Raw genomic sequence first — 18,709 nt, 5'->3', positions numbered from 1 at the left:
ATAGACGATTCATCAATCTTTGTGCCACCTAACACTGGCAATCTTGACAATGCATCTGCATGTGTCATTTTCCTACTTGGTCTGTATTCCCACTCATAATCGTAGGGGAGACTGGGTAGACTCGATCCCCTTTTCTGATTTCCGATGTATCCCAACTAAAAATAAATAAACATACGCGATTTCCACACAGACTCTCTAAGAAATATAGTATTTAACTTTACTGATGTATGACAGTTAATTGTTGTTGTTATTGATACACAATCGATTTTTTGGAGTGCTGTCAAAAATCGACATTGAAAATATTTGGGGGAAATTGATCCCTCTTCAAGAACTCTCCAAGAATCCCTCTCCTCCAAGGAAATTGATCCCTCTCCAAGCTTTGATAAAATTAGAAAGGTGCCCTCAGATTTTTTAAATATTTTCCCTTCAAAATACGCGAAATTATCGAATTGCTGTGCGTATACATGAACGATTTTTGTTATTGAATTCGACAGCACATGCAATTTTAAAATTTGGGGAGACTTGATTCCCTTTCTATGAGATCTACGCAATAAATAATCTTTCCTGCCAACCCTTCATCAAATCCGTCAAATCTACAAAAAATTAGAAGCCTAAGAAGGGTTTTTAATTTTTTTGAATTTTTCCGCCAAATTTTTGTATGAGTGACTAACGGGGGATGTAGTGTCCCCATATTGAGGCAATAACTTCAAATCCAAATATCCTAAAACTTTGATGGAATGTTGACATTTTCATCAGTACAGATCAATAAGCATATTAATGGCTTGTTGCTGTGAAAAAATGAAAGACTTTGGCCATTGATATGAAAAGTTGTTCAAATTTTGCGTGGCCAATAAAAAAAACTTTAGGAAGGTCAAAACATACAAACCGCCCTGCAGAATAAATAAAGTTGTCAATCCAAAAAATAACTCACCACATAAAGGTCATTTGTCTAGAGGATTTATATTATATACTAGAAAAAAACTTCTTTAGTTCTCGATAAAAGGGGTGATCAAGTCTCCCCGGGGATCAAGTCTACCCACCTTCCCCTAGACTGAGGATACTGGTCGTAAGATTTTGATACGACCAAACTTATAAGAATGTTTCATAAGAATTGAACTATGAAAATCTTAAGATATTATTTTGGTCAAATCTATGTTTTTGTTGGATATCCAACAAAAAGATTCCTTGAAGCGTCGGTGGGCGTATGATGTGATCAACCGCCCCCTAATCACAACCTCCATGGTTCGAAACCAGGTTACACTTTTTTTAAATGAACTTAAAGTATTTCATAAGATTGTCATATGAAATGCATTCCATTAGTGAATCGTAGCAGCAGGGACTATGTCCAAGGGCTTGACAATCCCTCCCCAGGCTATCTGCGCGTTATGGAGCCTGCATAGGATGTGGTGGGGTTTAACAGTGGGCCTTGTTAAACCTCTATAAAAAGCTGCATGAATCCGCAAGTAGGCTCCGCCAAAGCGACCGTGTGCCGCTCAAAGCGCACAAACCCAAGTCCTGGTGTTAGGTGGGACGCTAAACAGCCCTTACACGACGGCCCTCCGACGAGACAGCAGGTTTGCGCAGACCCAATAAGCTGCCTTTAAAAACAACCATTACGAACAACATAGAATATAATACGACTCGATACAATCGGCAACGACCAAGGCGACGAATAAAGGTTCACGATTGGAAGCTTGGAACATGGAACTGCAAGTCGCTAGGCTTCGCAGGTTGCGACAGGATAATCTACGATGAATTACATCCCCGCAACTTCGACGTCGTAGCGCTGCAGGAAATCTGCTGGACAGGACAGAAAGTGTGGAAAAGCGGGCATCGAGCGGCTACCTTCTACCAAAGCTGTGGCACCACAAACGAGCTGGGAACCGGCTTCATAGTGCTGGGAAAGATGCGCCAACGCGTGATTGGGTGGCATCCAATCAACGCAAGGATCTGCAAGCTGAGGATAAAAGGCCGTGTCTTCAACTATAGCATCATCAACGTGCACTGCCCACACGAAGGGAGACCCGACGACGAGAGAGAGGCGTTCTATGCGCAGCTGGAGCAAACATACGATGGATGCCCACTGCGGGACGTCAAAATCGTCATCGGTGACATGAACGCTCAGGTAGGAAGGGAGGAAATGTATAGACCAGTCATCGGACCGGATAGTCTGCATACCGTATCGAACGACAACGGCCAACGATGCATAAACTGCCTCCCATGAAATGATAGTCCGAAGCACTTTCTTCCCCCGCAAGAATATCCACAAGGCCACATGGAGATAACCTAATCAAGTAACGGAAAACCAAATCGACCACGTTCTAATCGACGGAAAATTCTTCTCCGACATCACGAACGTACGCACTTACCGCAGTGCGAATATTGAATCCGACCACTACCTCGTTGCAGTATGCCTGCTCTCAAAACTCTCGACGGTTTACAACACGCGTTGGATCCGTCCGCTACAGCCAAGGCTACAGCTAAACATTGGGCGGCTACAAGACAGTAGACTAGTCCAAGCCTACGCGCAGCAGCTGGAAGTGGCACTCCCAACGGAAGAGCAGCAAGGCGCAGCATCTCTTGAAGATGGCTGGAGAGATATTCGATCCGCCATTGGAAGCACCGCAACCGCTGCACTAGGCACGGTGGCTCCGGGTCAGAGAAACGACTGGTATGACGGCTAATGTGAGCAGTTAGTTGAGGAGAAGAATGCAGCATGGACGAGATTGCTGCAACAACGCACGAGGGCGAACGAGGCACGATAAAAACGGGCGCGCAACAGACAAAACTCGATTTTCCCGAGGAAAAAGCGCCAGCAGTAAGATCGAGACCGTGAAGAGACGAAGGAACTGTACCGCGCTAATAACGCACGAAAGTTCTATGAGAAGTGCAACCGTTCACGTAAGGGCCACGTGCCACAGACCGATATGTGTAAGGACATAAACGGGAACCTTCTTACAAACGAGCGTGAGGTGATCCAAAGGTGACGGCAGCACTACGAAGTGCACCTGAATGGCGATATGGAAGACAACGGTGGCGGTATGGTCATGAACCTAGGAGCACGCGCGCAGGCGGCTTCCGGCTCCGAATCTCCAGGAAATCCAGGAGGAGATCGGCCGGCTAAAAAACAACAAAGCCCCTGGTGTTGACAAACTACCAGGAGAGCTGTTTAAACACGGAGGCACTGGCTAGAGCGCTGCACTGGGTGATTACCAAGGTTTGGGAGGATGAGGTTCTACCGCAAGAGTGGCTGGAAGGTGTCGTGTGTCCCATCTACAAAAAGAGCGACAAGCTGGATTGTAGCAACTACCGTGCATTGATGAACGCCGCCTACAAGGTACTCTCCCAAATTTTATGCCACCGACTAACACCAACTTCAAGAGACTTCGTGGAGCAGTACCAGGCGGGATTTATGAATGAACTCTCTACCACAGACCAGGCGTTCGCCGTACGTCAGGTATTGCAGAAATGCCGCGACTACAACGTGCCCACACATCATCTAATTACCGACTTCAAAGCCGCATATTTTACAATCGATCAGGATCAGCTATGACAGCTAAAGCACGAACACGGATTTCCGGATAAACTGACACGGTTGATCAAAGCGACGATGGATCGGGTGATGTGCGTAGTTCGAGTTTCAGGGGCATTCTCGAGTCCCTTCGAAACGCGTAGAGGGTTACGGCAAGGTGATGGTCTTTCGTGTCTGCTATTCAACACCGCTCTGGAGGGAGTTTAATCAACATGCGGTTTTCGTTGGGTGAAAGCTGTTGAGTATTTCTTCTAGCTATATAGGGTTTCTTTTAACATGCGCTTAGTGGGGAAGCGTCATTAACAGTATAATGAAAAAACAAATTTCCCCATACTAATTTGCATGCAAACTTGAAACGGCTTGTGATAAATCAGTTTTAATCCAAATGAGCTCAAATTTTCAGAGGACACTCAGAACATGATAAAGAATCACATAAGCGCTGTGGAGCAAAAGCGATTTTTTGAACCACCCTAATGTATAGCCTTTTCGTTGCACCTTGGTGGCCTTTAAGGTGATTATACAATCAAGCCATGTGGTGAATTTCAAATTCACCACACGGTTTTCTACTCCTATTATCAAAAGTTCAAAACCAGCGTAATATTTTTTGTACAATGCTGAAATTAAAGTCGATTGCTTAGCATGAGTAATCAAACGATCCACATATGTTGTGATCCCCATTGGCGTTGTTGTTCTCTCAATTCGTGCTCCTGAAAAATCACTAGAAAAAGCACGTGGTTTCCAAGATGGCCGATTTGTGGCTTTGTTGTATAACCACCTTAAGGCAAAAATGACAGTTGTGCGTTGCTTCCGTATTGAGTGGGGTGCTCTTGAAAACGTGAGTGAGATCTGTTTTGGCTACTGGGAGGCTTTTCCTTAATAACAATTTCAAATCAAAAGTTCTGTTGTATTCACACTTCACACTGTGGGTTCACTGTCATCTTGTTAGTTCTAAAAATCCTGCACATTTTTCTGGCGAGAGTATGACCAGGATGGCTTTGCTTCCAGTACGTTTAGAACACGGATTCCTATGAACCTGATCTGGAGCTGAAAAAGTAAACTTCGTTCCAATTTCAACTTTTGACAATGGTGTTCGTACACAAAGACAAGGTTATAAGCTAGAAGAGATATGCAGAGAGTATGGAAGAGAGACTTGCTGTTACACTCATTGTCTGAAAATTGGCCTAACATCTCGGTATCTATAGCTATTTGAATACGATTGCATCTAATAATACAATAACATGTGGATATAGTTGTATAGCAAATTAATTCAACAAGACTCTTGAATTCTTCAAATACCTACCCCGTTTCCGTTCGAATTGGTTATTTGAGATCAACAACAACTAAAGTGAATCAAGTGTTAGCTTTGCGATAACCTTATAGAAGAAAACTACTTGCAACTGGGAGATGATGACAATGCAAAAATGCAATCACGTTATCAGTGCAGTTATGTTAGGTTTACACACTGGAAGCCAGTTCAATAAAAATTTCTATCCCGGGGAAGATGATTTTATTAATTCTTAAACTTATAATCACACATTGGTATCGGAGGCTTTGGTTTTAATATCGTTCAAATTAATATTGATTTAGCTGATTTTGGCACTGAAATGGTAGATGAGTAGAAATGGAAAATATGGGGAAATGGTGGAAATGGAAAAGACGAATATGGGGGCAAAAAATGATACCAGAATAGATACCTTTTGGTATATGATTATCCTATTTTCAAAATGACGTATTTTATTGTAACATTTCTGTAAATCGATTCTTACTTCTAGTCACATTTTACTTTGTTTCTAAACATTATTGATGGAAATTGAAATATCCTACACCTGTTTAACATGTTATTCTCCAATCAATTTGAGCCTAGTAAGTTGTTTATTGCCTAGCCATGTATAAAGCCAGCATAACAATAATTGCCTGGGCTTGCACTATTTACTATCAAACCAGATTGAGTATGTATGTACTTCCTTAAAGGGTTCGTTCCAGCTGGTCCAGCTTGGGACTATATGTGAATTACAATATTTATAAATAGGCTTCAAGTGTCTTAATCTCAGTACCGTTGAATATTTCACCCTAAGTAGACGCACAATCCTAGCAGCCCTTTGCTTTCTCGAATCAAATCCGACCAAACACAAACACACCATGGCTTTCTACGATCCGGAGCGCAAACAGTGGCAAGGAAAGACGCAACCCAGCATCCTCAACCCGGAGGCAAACATTGGGCAGATTGTGTGGAATCTTCTATCGCGAGCTCCGGACAAAGTGATCCAAATCAATGCCGATGAGGATAGCTACATGACTTGCGCCGAAATGAAACGCCGTATCGTTCGGATTGCGATGAATTTGCAGTCGATGGGGTGCAGTCGCGGGGATATTGTTTCGTTGGTTTGTACCAACGGTGAAAACGTGGTTCCAATTTATGTCGGGTGCTTGACGATCGGTTTGGTGGTAAATTCGCTGGCGCCGGTGTTCAATAAGGACGATCTGGCGCACATGATGCGTCAAACGCAATCAAGGGTAGTGTTTTGCGATAAAGAAAACCGAGAGATTGTTGAGCAGGCAGCTGGGGAGGCAATCGCTAAGAAGCCGATGATCTTTGTGACGGGGAATAGTGTAGGAGAAGCGTTATCGGTTGATGTTCTTTTGAGGTCAGTTAAGGGCGAAGAACAGTTCGTACCGAAGTATCTGGGTGATTCTCGAAAACTGTTAGCTATTATTCTGTGCTCATCGGGTACAACCGGACTTCCTAAGGGAGTGTGTTTATCTCATGCTCATCTGATTGAAAACGATATGTTTGCGGAGTAAGTGATTTGAGTTTTAAAAGTAAAATTTTCAAGCACCCTCAAACTATGTCTACACTTTTAGACAACTGAACGCAGGACCGATATTCAACTTCAGTGCACTGTTCTGGGCAACCGGGATGTTTGCTGTGCTGACGTCGCTTTATTATCAACGTCCTCGAGTTATCACCCGAAAACCATTCAACGAAGAAATTGTTATTGATGCGATTGAGAAATACAAAGTGGAGGACATATTCACTCCTCCATCTTACATTGCGTTGCTGGTAAACCACCCCCGTTTTGCGAAGGCTGATTTCAGTAGCGTTAAAAGGTGGACTATGGGAGGTGCTATCGTGTCAGAAGAGTTACGAGTCAAACTGGCAAATCGGCTGCCGTATGGGAAAACCAAGTCCGTCTATGGAACGTCAGAAATCGGAATCGTTACAGCGGCAGATACGCCGTGTGTTCCCGGAGCAGTTGGTACGTTGGTTTCAAATTTGGAAGCTAAGATAGTTGACGAGTGCGATCGGAGATTAGGCCCCATGGAAAAAGGAGAAATACGTTTGAAATTCAAGCATAAGATTTTGGTAAGATCGATTTCCTTAAATTAGAAGAAGCAAACTGAATTGTGTATTCTTTCACAAGGGTTACCTCAACAATGAGCAAGCAACGAAGGAAGCATTCGATGCGGAAGATTTCTTCAAAACCGGTGACATTGGATATTTCGATCAGCATGGTCAACTTTTCGTAATCGATCGAATTAAGGACATCATCAAGTATAACAATTATCAAGTTTCGCCGTCGGACCTGGAATCCGTCATCGAGAAGATCGATGGAGTGAAACAAGTTTGTGTAACAGGGGTACCACTGCAGGATAAAACATCGGACTTAGTGACGGCCGTTGTCGTTCGAAAGCAAGAATCGACGCTAACCGAAGAACAGCTCTTGGAGGCCGTTAATAATCAAGTTAGTGACTACAAACAGATACGGGGTGGAGTGTATTTCGTGGATCGACTGCCTACTTCAGCTGCTGGAAAAGTTCTCAGACGTGCCGTGAAAGAGATGGTAATTTATAGGGTTGGTGTTAAGTGAAGTCAGACTTTAAATATTAATTTCTGTTTTTAAATTTCATTACTCAAATGTCTCATCGAGTAATCATGTTTAGTCTGCCGTAATCTGGAAAAGTGACGTATAAGTCAAATTAAAACATTTTCATTTTTCTGTTAAAGAATTCGATGAGTACTACTCAGAGATTGAACTCATCATTTCATTATCATTTAGTATTTAGCCAATCACTCATTCCATTGGCTGATTTCCGAAAAGTTCAATCCCTAGTATGTACTACTAGTTAACATCAGTTTTGGAAAATGGCGTATTCGTCACTTCCCAGACTATGGCAGCAAGTATGTTATCGATCATTTAGTAATTCGCGTTCGATCATATAGTAGTTTGTCAATAACTCATTCCAGAAGCTTTATTTCAAAATATGTTGTATGGTGGACTTCTAGTACGAAGGTTTTTCTGCAACTCTGTCTTATGGTTCTTTGTTTGAATTCCACTAGTAACGGAGTTATAACTATAGTTTCAATAACTTAGACTAAATGATAACAAAATTCCAATCATTTAGTTTAGGTTACTGCAACTAGCGCTATAACTACGTTATTAGTTGAATTCTAACAACGAACCATTAGGCAGAGTTATATAAAAACCATCGCACTAGAAGTCCATCATACAACACAGTTTGAAATTCAGCTTCTGGAATGAGTTATTGACAAACTACTAAATGAACAAAAGTGAATTACTAAATGATCAATAACATCCTTGTATGGCAGTAGTGCAGTCTTTGACCATAGATAAAAATATTATACGACTACGGTTACGCCAATGATAATTGTGTCTGGCTGTAACTGTAAAGGGTTTGAGTTCAATTCCAGTCGGCGCTGTTGGAATTTTCTATAGTTAGGCCTGTGTCAATCACAATATCAACAACATTGAGCCTGTCCCCACCATTGAAACGCAGCAAGTCAAAATTGTATCAGAAACGATTAGTTATAGGGATGTAGCAACTTAACTTTAACAAAAAACTGTCCACGCTCGTGCGAAGAAAAGAATGTATGATATTGTTCATGTTTAGAAATTAGAGGCGTGACCCGTGCCTTTTTGATGCTTTCTATTATTGTTGATAAGGAAAAAAGTAAATCAGTAAATAAAAACAAAATGAAGAAAGTGGTTGTAATCATCTAGTAGGTAGGTAATTTGATAATACTCGTACTTGAACTTCATCACCCTTAATTGACTGAATTGAAGAGCCGAAGCAGCAATTTATTTCCGACAAAGCCTATCATATCAGTTGTAAGGTTCAATCCACCTTGATTGAATTTCCATTTGCCCCCCCCCCCAAGCTGACAATCGAGATAAGGGATCCATTGACTATTCATTATAACGTAATTATTTTCCATTGTAACGAATGAATGGAATCACACCAATAAAAACCACGATGCGAAAAGCTCTTATCATGTTCATTAATAGACCTAACTCCTCATGGGCGATCCAATTTAAGCAGATGTCTGGCGAACGAATCTTTAAAACATTTTCTACAGGCAAAGAGAATTCCGAAAATAAGAACTCGAGATGGAGGGACCATCCTGTTTCCAGCTTATAAAACTAGTATGTAATCATATTTGATCTCTTGACCAAACTCGATTTTCCGGAGAGAAAAGCGCCAGCAGGAAGATCAAGACCCTATACGGAAACGCAAATCGACTCACACTATTGGGTCCCTTTCACTCAAATCCGCCCTTGGGTGGAAAAAGCTTAAAGTTAGCATCTGTTCCGTTATTAATAGGGGAGGAGGTTCGGTTGTGGGCACCGTTCGGTTATGGGCACCGTTCGGTTATGGGCACCCCTATGTATCTTTTGACAGATAAGAGATGCTATCATTCTGACAACCGTCATTTGTTTGCTATAATAGCATGATGTTTTGTGCTCAATATCAAACCGGATGGGCATCTCTACTTTGAACTAGAAACAAATAAATTTTTCGTGCAAGAAAAACAACACGAAAGTTTTTTTTTGGCCTTTTTCAAAGTGTCATAAATTAAAGGATTTAATTCAAAAAGTAAGTTCTAATGCGTATTTACACAGTAAATTTAATCTATTTTGAGGCCCAATGTCGATTGCCATCAAAATTTTAGCGCGAATTGTTTTTTCTTCTCGTTCCAAAAAGGCTGCGAAATTCGGTTGTGGGCACCTTTATTGGTTCGGTTATGGGCACCCTCATTTTATTGATAAATCATTCAATATCGTTTTATTTGTCCCTTAACTTATTTTTAATAACGTTTTAAGGCAGTTTTTATAATTAGTTTGACATAATTGTTCGAAATAATGAGTTTATTTAATATTTTTGTTCTTTGGGCATGTCTAGTAATTATACACACACTTTTTGGAACAAAGCGTTAACCGATTTGCTTGCAACAAGTTGCATTCGACGGGGAATGCTTTCCCATTGTTTCCTATTGAAAATTGGTCAGATCGGACTATGGGATCAAAATTTATGGCCAAAATATTATTTTTTGAAATGAACGAGAAGGCACTGTTGCCGCTAGGGTGATTATTTAGGATTTTTTTGACTGTGATGCATACCAATAAAACGTAAATCAATGAAAAATTAAAACCCATTTACCTAAAGTGCTATTTTAGACCTTTCTTATGTGATTTTTTTCAACATCCTCCTTAATGCACCGAGGGAGACATCATCACTGCTAGGTGAATTGATTTGAGTTTTTTAGCATCTCCTGGCATTTAGAACGAATAAACTATTCTTTGTCTTAAAATCAGGGTGGTTTTTATTCATGCTTCTTTATTTTTAGCTAAGTTTTCAAGGGTGCCCACAACCGAACCACGAAATGAAAATGTCCAAAAATGTCAAATTTTCTAAATTGTCAATATTTTTTTCTAAATCGATGAAATCATATTAATTTCTTTGCTAGTAGTAAGGTTATAAGTTTAGCTTTCGATTGCTATGCAAATGTCGACATAAAATCAACCAGGGCCAAAGTTATGGACCAAACACAAAAGGGTGCCCACAACCGAACCTCCTCCCCTAACATGTTCCTTCCTATATCAATAACATTCGCAAACAGGCAATTTGGGCTCAATTTGTGTCGTATTTTGTTGTTATCCGCCAATTCTTTGTTTTCGAATGGTATTGATTTGGGCGTATGAATCCAAGGAGCAGTTCCCCTAAAATGCAAAAAAAAAATCCGGTAAGTATTTTGCTTTTACTGCCGTGTTAAATTTTAACCCACCACTAGGTTTCGCCAACTCAAATTTATGTTATTTTTCAGTTTTATTTGAAAAAAAACTAAAGGGCCTTAAAAAACAAAAACAATTCCAATTTGGCTTTTCCACCGAAGAGCACACGTTGGCTTCGATGCAGTTCTCTTTGTTTTTAATATCTAATGTATCCTAGTGAGTTGAAAATTTGAACTTTGAACTCAAAGTTAAGTTCTTTCAACTTGTTTTAGGTTTAACTGTACAGCACACACGAAAGTTCTATGAGAAATTAAACCGTTCTTGTAAGGGCCACGTGCCACAGCCTAACATGTGTAATGATGGCATAAACCGGAACCTTCTTTTTTCGAGCACTATAAAAAACACCGGAAGGGCGAGATGGCAGATTTCGATGACGCTATGGTGGTAAAACTGGGAGCACGCGCGGGGAGTATTTGTTTTCCAGCCCCAGATCTCCACAAAATTCAGAAGGCGAATAGCCTACTGAAACACAACAAAGCCCCTGGGGTTGACCAACTACCAGCAGAGCTACTTAAACACGGTGGTGATGCACTGGCTAGAGCTTCTTCTGTTTTTATTGGCATTACATTCCTACACTGGGACAGAGCCGCCTCGCAGCTTAGTGTTCATTAAGCAGTTATTAACTGCGAGGTTTCTTGGCCAAGTTACCATTTTTGCATTCGTATATCATGAGGCTAACACGATGATACTTTCATGCCCAGGGAAGTCGAGACAATTTCCAATCCGAAAATTGCCTAGACCGGCACTGGGAATCGAACCCAGCCACCCTCAGCATGGTCTTGCTTTGTAGCCGCGCGTCTTTACCGCACGGCTAAGGAGGGCCCCTTCTGGCTAGAGCTACCAAAGGAGAAAACCAACGGCATTCCAGTTTGTGACAGCTCGCGCATTTTTCCAAGTGTTTTTTCTCGTTCGCTCGCTGCGTTTTTGGCTTCGTCGCGTTGTTTTCTCCCGGACCAATCATGGGAGACTTGGTGGCCGTCTCAGTCATGGAAAAGATGCCGAAGCGCACTGCTGTAGGAGGCGCGGGTAAACCCTCTAAGCAGTTTTTACAGATCAACGTACATTCATCGTTGCCAATCGAAGACGAGGGAAACCCGCCGAAGAGAAGGAAGCAGCAAATGCAGCTGCCGCAGGGGTAACCAGAGCGGAAGGAGAAGTGCCCGTCTGTGTTCGTTAAAGGCGATCCGCCGGATTTGAGCCCGAAATTCGCCAGCTAATCGCAAAAGGGCTGAAGTGCACCTTTTGGCTGTGCAGCGACGGCGTGAAGGTGATGCCGGTCAACAACGACCATCACCGATTGGATCGTGGAGTTCCTCGGAGTCCACAAATATGAGTTTTTTACTCATGACCTCTCCGGGGTTGCGTGGGCTCCACAACTTGGAGGAGAAAGAACTCATCGCTGAGCTCGAGGGTTGCGGCCTCAAACCTGTCGCCGTCCACAAAATCGCTCGCTCTTCACGACGGGGCAAGAAAGTACCGAGACCAGCTTCACCTGGTCCATTTGGAGAACGGCTCCACCACGTTCAAGGACCTGAAGCTGATCGGAATAATAATTTACACTGTCATCGGCTGGGAGCGGAACAAGCCTGTGCATCGCGATGTTACGCAGTGCATAAGTTGCTACACTTTTGGACATGGCACCCGGAATTGTCATATGATCCCACGTTGCAACAAGTGCAGCGACCCCCACCTCACCGAACAGTGCGACAAGATGGAGGTAGCGGATCCCAAGTGCACTAACTGTGGTAAAGTCATAGGGCCACCTCAAACGCGCTGACTTCCTGGGGATACGAAGGAAAGCTTCAGTGATCGACGAGGTGAACTTCCGGGCATTCCGGCTCCCCGACGAGCGATATTTCAACTCTGCAACCTCACAAACGGCTGGCGGCCGCTGCAGCATCGATTCAAGCTCCAACACCATATGCTCCATCCACCTGCGAATGGCCCCCACCAGGGATGCCAGGTGATATTTTCAAATGTCTTCACAGTCGTTTAAAAATGTCTTCAAATGTCTTCAATATTAAAATTATGAATATTAGCGAAAAATTTCAAAATCCAATAGGTCTGTAAATTCAATCAAGTCCTTATTTTAATTTGTTAGAATTTTAGAGAATATTTTTTAAATATAATTCAGAGCATTAGTGATTAATCATAGATTTAATCATGATTAATGAATAATGGGTTATTTAATCGTTATTAATGAATCATAATCATACAAAAAATATGATGTAATCATTAATCACTAATCATTAATCATATTATTCTACATTCAATCATTAATCACTAATCATATTCATAATTGTTTTTAATTTATTCATTAATCATCAATTTTAATCATTGCATACATCGCTTTTATTCATTAATCTTTAATCATAATCATATAATTTTATACCTTTTAATAGCTCAATTTGGATTAAAGTTTACTTGACTATTGATCACTATGCAAATCATTTAATTTGATTATTCATAATCATTATTCATTAATCACATTGATCGTTAATCATTAATCATACATATATTCTGTCAACATTTAATCACGATCGGTAATCGTTAATCATATTTCAAACGTTTTATTCATTATTCGTAATCATTATTCATTGTAAAAAAATATTTTAATCCTTAATCATAATCATTAATCATTGTCAAAAATGAATAAATCATTAATCATAATCTTTAATCATAAAGTTAAATGATTTAATCATAACCAATTTAATCATTCATTGAAAGCTTTATTCATTAACGCTCTGCGTAATGTTTATGTTGGGCAAAACTATTCCCACTACCATCTCTCTATTATGGGTCAGCTGGGGAGGGCGATGACAACTACAGCGCCGGGTGGCAAGAGCCGCGAGTTCGAATCTCGCTCGAAGAGAGTAAAAAATTGTGTTTCATTTGAATTTGAAAATACAATAACGATATAATATGAAAAAACTATGTAACAAATAGAATTAGAACAAAATATCTCATTGAAAAAAACTGCTTTTCGTGATTTTTAAATTAAACATTTATTCAGCATTTGGGATGCTCAATACATGCTACTCAGCAAAAGTTCTACTTTATCGATAAAGTAGGATAAAGCACTTAAGAAGCCATATATTGAGCTAAACCTGCATTAAAATAGCATTAAAGGCGACTATTAGGGCGTATTGGCATTTAATGTTTTGCCGTAAAGGCGCATATAATGCCACTTAAATGCTTTATTTAATGCTTACTGGTTACCTGGGGCAAATCATCCTCCCTGTTATCGGCTATGGCATGCCGGTCTGGAAGAGCTGCACAAAAACTCATCACTTGAAACTTCGACGGGTTCAAAACAAATTCCTGAGGATAATTATGAACACCCCACCCAGAATATCTAAGGTCCACCGTCTGGCTGGGATATAAAACTTAAATAATCGCTTTGGTTAGTGTAAAGACAAGTCCAGGGTTCGTTGCTTGCACTCGGATCAAGATGATATTAGTGTATTAGTTCCAATTTAGGTTATCAAATTTTCAGTAGTGTACATAAAATAGTTAGGTAATCAAATAGCAATTGAAGGCTCACTTGTAGAATTTTTCGATGGAAAATATGATAAACAAAATTAAAAACCAACACTTAAAGATAATGGGCCAAAATGCCAAACGCTTGTCCTGTTATAACATTGTAATGTACAGAAACCGAAAACAAACATAAATTTAACGTGAAAAAAACACTGGTTAGAGCGTTGCACTGGGTAACTACCATTTGATGGAAGATGTACTGTGTAGCATCTACAAAATGAGCGACAGACTTGATTGTAGCAACTGCACAATCACATTGCTGAAAGCCGCCTACAAGATACTCTCTCAAATTGTATACCGTCGAATAGCACCAATTGAAACTGAGCTCGTGAGGCAGTATTAGGCAGGTTTCATGGGCGAACTCCCTACCACGAACCAGGTGTTCGCCGTACGCCAGAAATAGAATGGAAATAGACATAAGTATGCCTAAATCGAATGTTCAAAGTTCTCCAAATCATTCTGGAGTTGAAAACAATTGGTCTGCCAGGCCAACTAGGCCTGGTATAGAACCAATCCAGTTTTCCGCAGCGGCGTGCTGATGCAGAAATATCGACGGTGCGTGGCGGCGAGATTGCCAAAAACTTGCGGCGCTGCACACCAGCACACTTTCAGCTCTACATGCTGTTGATTGAACTGGCATCGTTTCAAGCCGCATGCGTAATATCCAAAGCAAAACAAAATGCCATCTCAGGCTGTACCACCGCACCGGCAACCATCCAAAATGTCACACCGGTCACACCACTCTCTTGCCTAGTCACAATCATTACACTGCCATGTTACACGTTACCACTTAACCGAATTTTACCATTCATGCATTTGTATATCATGACGCTAACACGTATTTGTCCAAGGAAGTCGAAAAATTCCCCACTCAAAAAATTCCAAAATCTGGCAGTGGCAGCATCTTTCAGCATGATTTGTTTTATACCCTCGTGTTTACTGCTGAGCTGCAAAGCGCCCCTTGAATGAGTTGCCATAAATCTACATGTGTGAAACATGAATTGCAAATTGATGAGTGTGTCAAATTTTACAAATTTTATTCTTATCGGGTTGGTAATCCGATTTTCCCTATACTCAGGTTAGAAGCACGTGAAGGTAGAAATGTATTAATATGTAGGAGTTATGGCAAAAGGTGCACGACTACTCGCGGATGATGTTTTCTGCATCAACTACTAGAAGAATCGTTGCTATGCATTGTCGCATTGCCCAATCATTGCCCTGCGGAAATGATTCTACATCCTATCTAGTGATAAAAGCAGATAGCATGGAATTGCTTCGCAATAGCGCCTCCCACGGCTGAGCAAAGGTAGAGAAACATTGTTATTCCGTTTATCATTCTGTCTACGAATGTTTACTGTCCTAGGTCATCATCACGATGCTTTGTTAGCTCCAGAGTGAAGAGAATCTACAAATTATTATCACTTCTTTTTATCAACTGCGCGGTGAATATGGCGCAACATGTTGTTATGCTAAAAGCGTTGAAAAACATACACCTCAATCAAATTAATTTGTGAGCTTAGTGTCTTTAGTGATAATCTTTTTTTTCGTATTTACATGATGATACACCAACAATTACAGAAAAACTGAGCAAAAGATGCCATAAAAGGATCGCCACTCGTCAGTTCCCTCCCAGCATTCATGAAGATAGCACACTTAGGTGGCTTCGTTGTTCATTCATCATCAATTACAACTGTTCAATCGGATATACCATGGCCGCGTTCGACGCATGTACTAAAACTTGGACCGGCAGTGCTGAGCCCAACATCTTGAACCCGGAAGCCAATCTGGGCCAAATCATTCTGAATCTTCTATCGAGAACGCCGGATAAAGTAATTCAAATCAACGCAGATACCGGTTATGAGATGCCTTGTGCTGAGATGAAACGTCGGATAATTCGGGTGGCCCTCAACCTTCGGAAGCTCGGATACGGACCTGGTGATTTGGCTACTCTGGTTTGCACGAACACGGAGAATGTCGTTCCAGTGTACGGCGGATGTTTAACATTAGGTATGGCTGTTAACCCGTTGGCTCCGGTATTCAACCGCGAAGAATTGGCGCACATGATGCGATTGACGCAGTCGAAAGTTGTGTTTTGTGACGAGACTAACCGTGCAGTGGTGGAAGAAGCTGTGCGTGATAGTATTCGGGGGAATCCTAGAATCTACGTAATGGGAAAAGGAAGCACGAGTGCACCATCCGTTGATGAGCTGTTAGTCCCGGTGGAAGGCGAGGAAACATTTGAAGCCCCTTATCTTGGTGATTCGACAACTCTAATGGCTGTTGTCCTGTGCTCGTCGGGAACTACGGGTGCTCCTAAAGGAGTATGCCTTTCACACGCCCATCTTATTGAAGCAGAAACCTTCGCTGAGTAAGTTTGTAACATGTTCAAACACAATTTCATCTGATTTACAAACCCGTTATTACAGTACTTTGAATGCTGGACCAGTGTTCAGCTTCAGCCAACTGTTTTGGATGTCCGGAGTATTTGCTGCCCATATGTCATTGCTGTGCACCCGAGCCCGCGTCATCACATCTCGACCTTTCAATGCCGAAACGTTCATCACCGTTGTAGAAAAATACAAAGTAGAGGACACTTTCACTCCACCGGCATGTATAGCAGAAATCCAAAGTCACCCAAGATATCAGTCGGTTGATTTCAGTTGCCTAAAACGATGGGTCCTGGGAGGTTCACCCATTTCCAAGGAATTGTTGGACAGTCTTGTGGAGCGATTCCCTGGAACCGAGATAAAACCTGTGTATGGATCTTCGGAGGTTGGGGTCATCACGTCCCCTATGAAACCCTTCATCCCAGGTTCGGTGGGAACTTTAACCAGAAGTGTAAAAGTGAAAATCGTGGATGAAAACGGATCAAGACTTGGACCAAACGAAAAAGGAGAAATTCGAGCACAGTTCAAGCATACCTTTTTAGTAACATTCAGAAAAATTCAAATATTTTGCTTAGTTAAACCGCATGTTTTTTTTTTCTCAGGGATACATCAACAATGAGCAAATGACTCGCGACGCGTGCGACGAAGAAGGATTCTTCAAAACCGGAGACATTGGTTATTTCGATTCGGATGGTTTTCTGTTTGTGATCGACCGCATCAAGGACATCATCAAGTACAAAAACTATCAAATATCACCGTCGGATTTGGAAGACGTCATTTTGAAGATTGACGGTGTGAAACAGGTGTGCGTGGCCGGCGTTCCTACCAAGGATCAATCTTCCGATCTGCCAACGGCGATGATCGTGCTTCAGGGGGGATCGAGCTTAACGGCGAACGAGGTGGTGCAAACAGTAAATGAACAAGTGAGCGATTACAAAAAGCTACGTGGTGGCGTTCACTTCATCGATCGGCTGCCAACGTCGCCTGCAGGGAAAGTGATGCGAAGAGTGGTCAAGGAAATGTTGATCAAATGTGTGGCATAGACGTCTTTCGTAAGTGATGGTATGATTCATATAAGTAATAACATAAATTATTAAATATCAGATTGAATGGTTTTGAGCGGGAGTTTGAAAGATTAATTATAAATATAATAATAAATTATAAATATTAATAATAATAAAAAATGCTCATATTTTTTGTATATGGTATACAAGTACAACATAATCCGAATAATTAGAATGTTTTCCGTTAAACGTTAAACGGCACTGGGGTTTCTCCCCCTAATAGTTTGAAAAAACTTTCATCATCAGGGAAGTTCATCAGATTTTTCCAGCGAAATTCATAAGATTATCTCTTTAATGACTTGCAAATATCCCGAAAAAAAAAGCTTATGTTTTTGGAAACACGAACGCAATATAAAATTGCCACCCCGATTCACACCGCCGCCGGTTGAAATGGCTTTTTGACGATTTCCAGACCGACGCACACCCCTACTGGGTGGACGTTAGTCAAAATAACGGCGATTTCAACAATGCTGTTCTTACAACTTACTCTGCTAAAAATTTCAATCTCTGTTCGCTCATACTGGTCGCTTACTTGCGACACCTATTCATACTGCTGTTCACATGTCCCCGATCAAAAGCGGAGAGACACTACCACCGATCACATCGCCGGAAAAATGTGCCAGAACGCAGAACAGTCGAGTTTTGTCGCAAGATTGACCAGCAGGACTCGTCAGAGTAAGATAATTCCGTCTTCGGGAACTATCCGAGTCGTACGCGATCGCGTGGCGGGAGCTAAATGGCTTAAATACATTGAAACCAGGGGTGACATTGCGCATCTCGAATCGAATCACTCGATTCGTTAGTTTTTGCATTCGTTTCGAAAAAAATGCGGCATTATGTATTTCGTTCGACTTCATTCAGTCGCAGTACAAGATTTCGAATGATGCTGTACTAGCTCAATCGAGTATGTTCTGTCAAACGAAATGTAAACAGAGCGAATAAGAGAGAGATGTCTCCGTGTTTAGTATGCCACCCGCTGGAGAGACAACTTTCAGCGCATGGCGAATGTGAGTAAACAGAGAGAATAAGAGTAATTTCATCTGCGTGTAGCATGTTGCCTGTTGGAAAGGCATCCTTCAGGGCATGAATTGGCAA

At 41.4% G+C, this 18,709-nt stretch overlaps 1 protein-coding gene across 3 annotated transcripts; it reads left to right on the top strand.

Annotated features, from left to right (window-relative positions):
* Positions 1 to 5,556: 5,556 nt before the first annotated feature.
* On the top strand, positions 5,557 to 17,751 carry LOC134213550 (uncharacterized). Of its 3 annotated transcripts, none has more exons than XM_062692693.1 (4): positions 5,557 to 6,330; positions 6,395 to 6,896; positions 6,955 to 7,374; positions 15,742 to 15,765. In XM_062692693.1, exons 1-4 carry the CDS (start codon positions 5,672 to 5,674, stop codon positions 15,748 to 15,750), a joined length of 1,590 nt encoding a protein of 529 aa, XP_062548677.1. In that variant the 5' UTR covers positions 5,557 to 5,671; the 3' UTR covers positions 15,751 to 15,765. The 3 variants fall into 3 exon arrangements, with proteins under 3 accessions (XP_062548677.1, XP_062548675.1, XP_062548676.1); XM_062692692.1 differs by lacking the exons at positions 5,557 to 6,330; positions 6,395 to 6,896; positions 6,955 to 7,374 and adding exons at positions 15,361 to 15,469; positions 16,590 to 17,091; positions 17,153 to 17,751 and having other exon boundaries at positions 15,742 to 16,531; XM_062692691.1 differs by lacking the exon at positions 15,742 to 15,765 and having other exon boundaries at positions 6,955 to 8,535.
* Positions 17,752 to 18,709: the final 958 nt, after the last annotated feature.

The sequence above is a fragment of the Armigeres subalbatus genome, chromosome 2 (genome assembly GCF_024139115.2).
Source record: "Armigeres subalbatus isolate Guangzhou_Male chromosome 2, GZ_Asu_2, whole genome shotgun sequence".
In the NCBI taxonomy this organism is placed as follows: domain Eukaryota; kingdom Metazoa; phylum Arthropoda; class Insecta; order Diptera; family Culicidae; genus Armigeres; species Armigeres subalbatus.
This window is presented reverse-complemented; position numbering and strand designations above follow the sequence as displayed.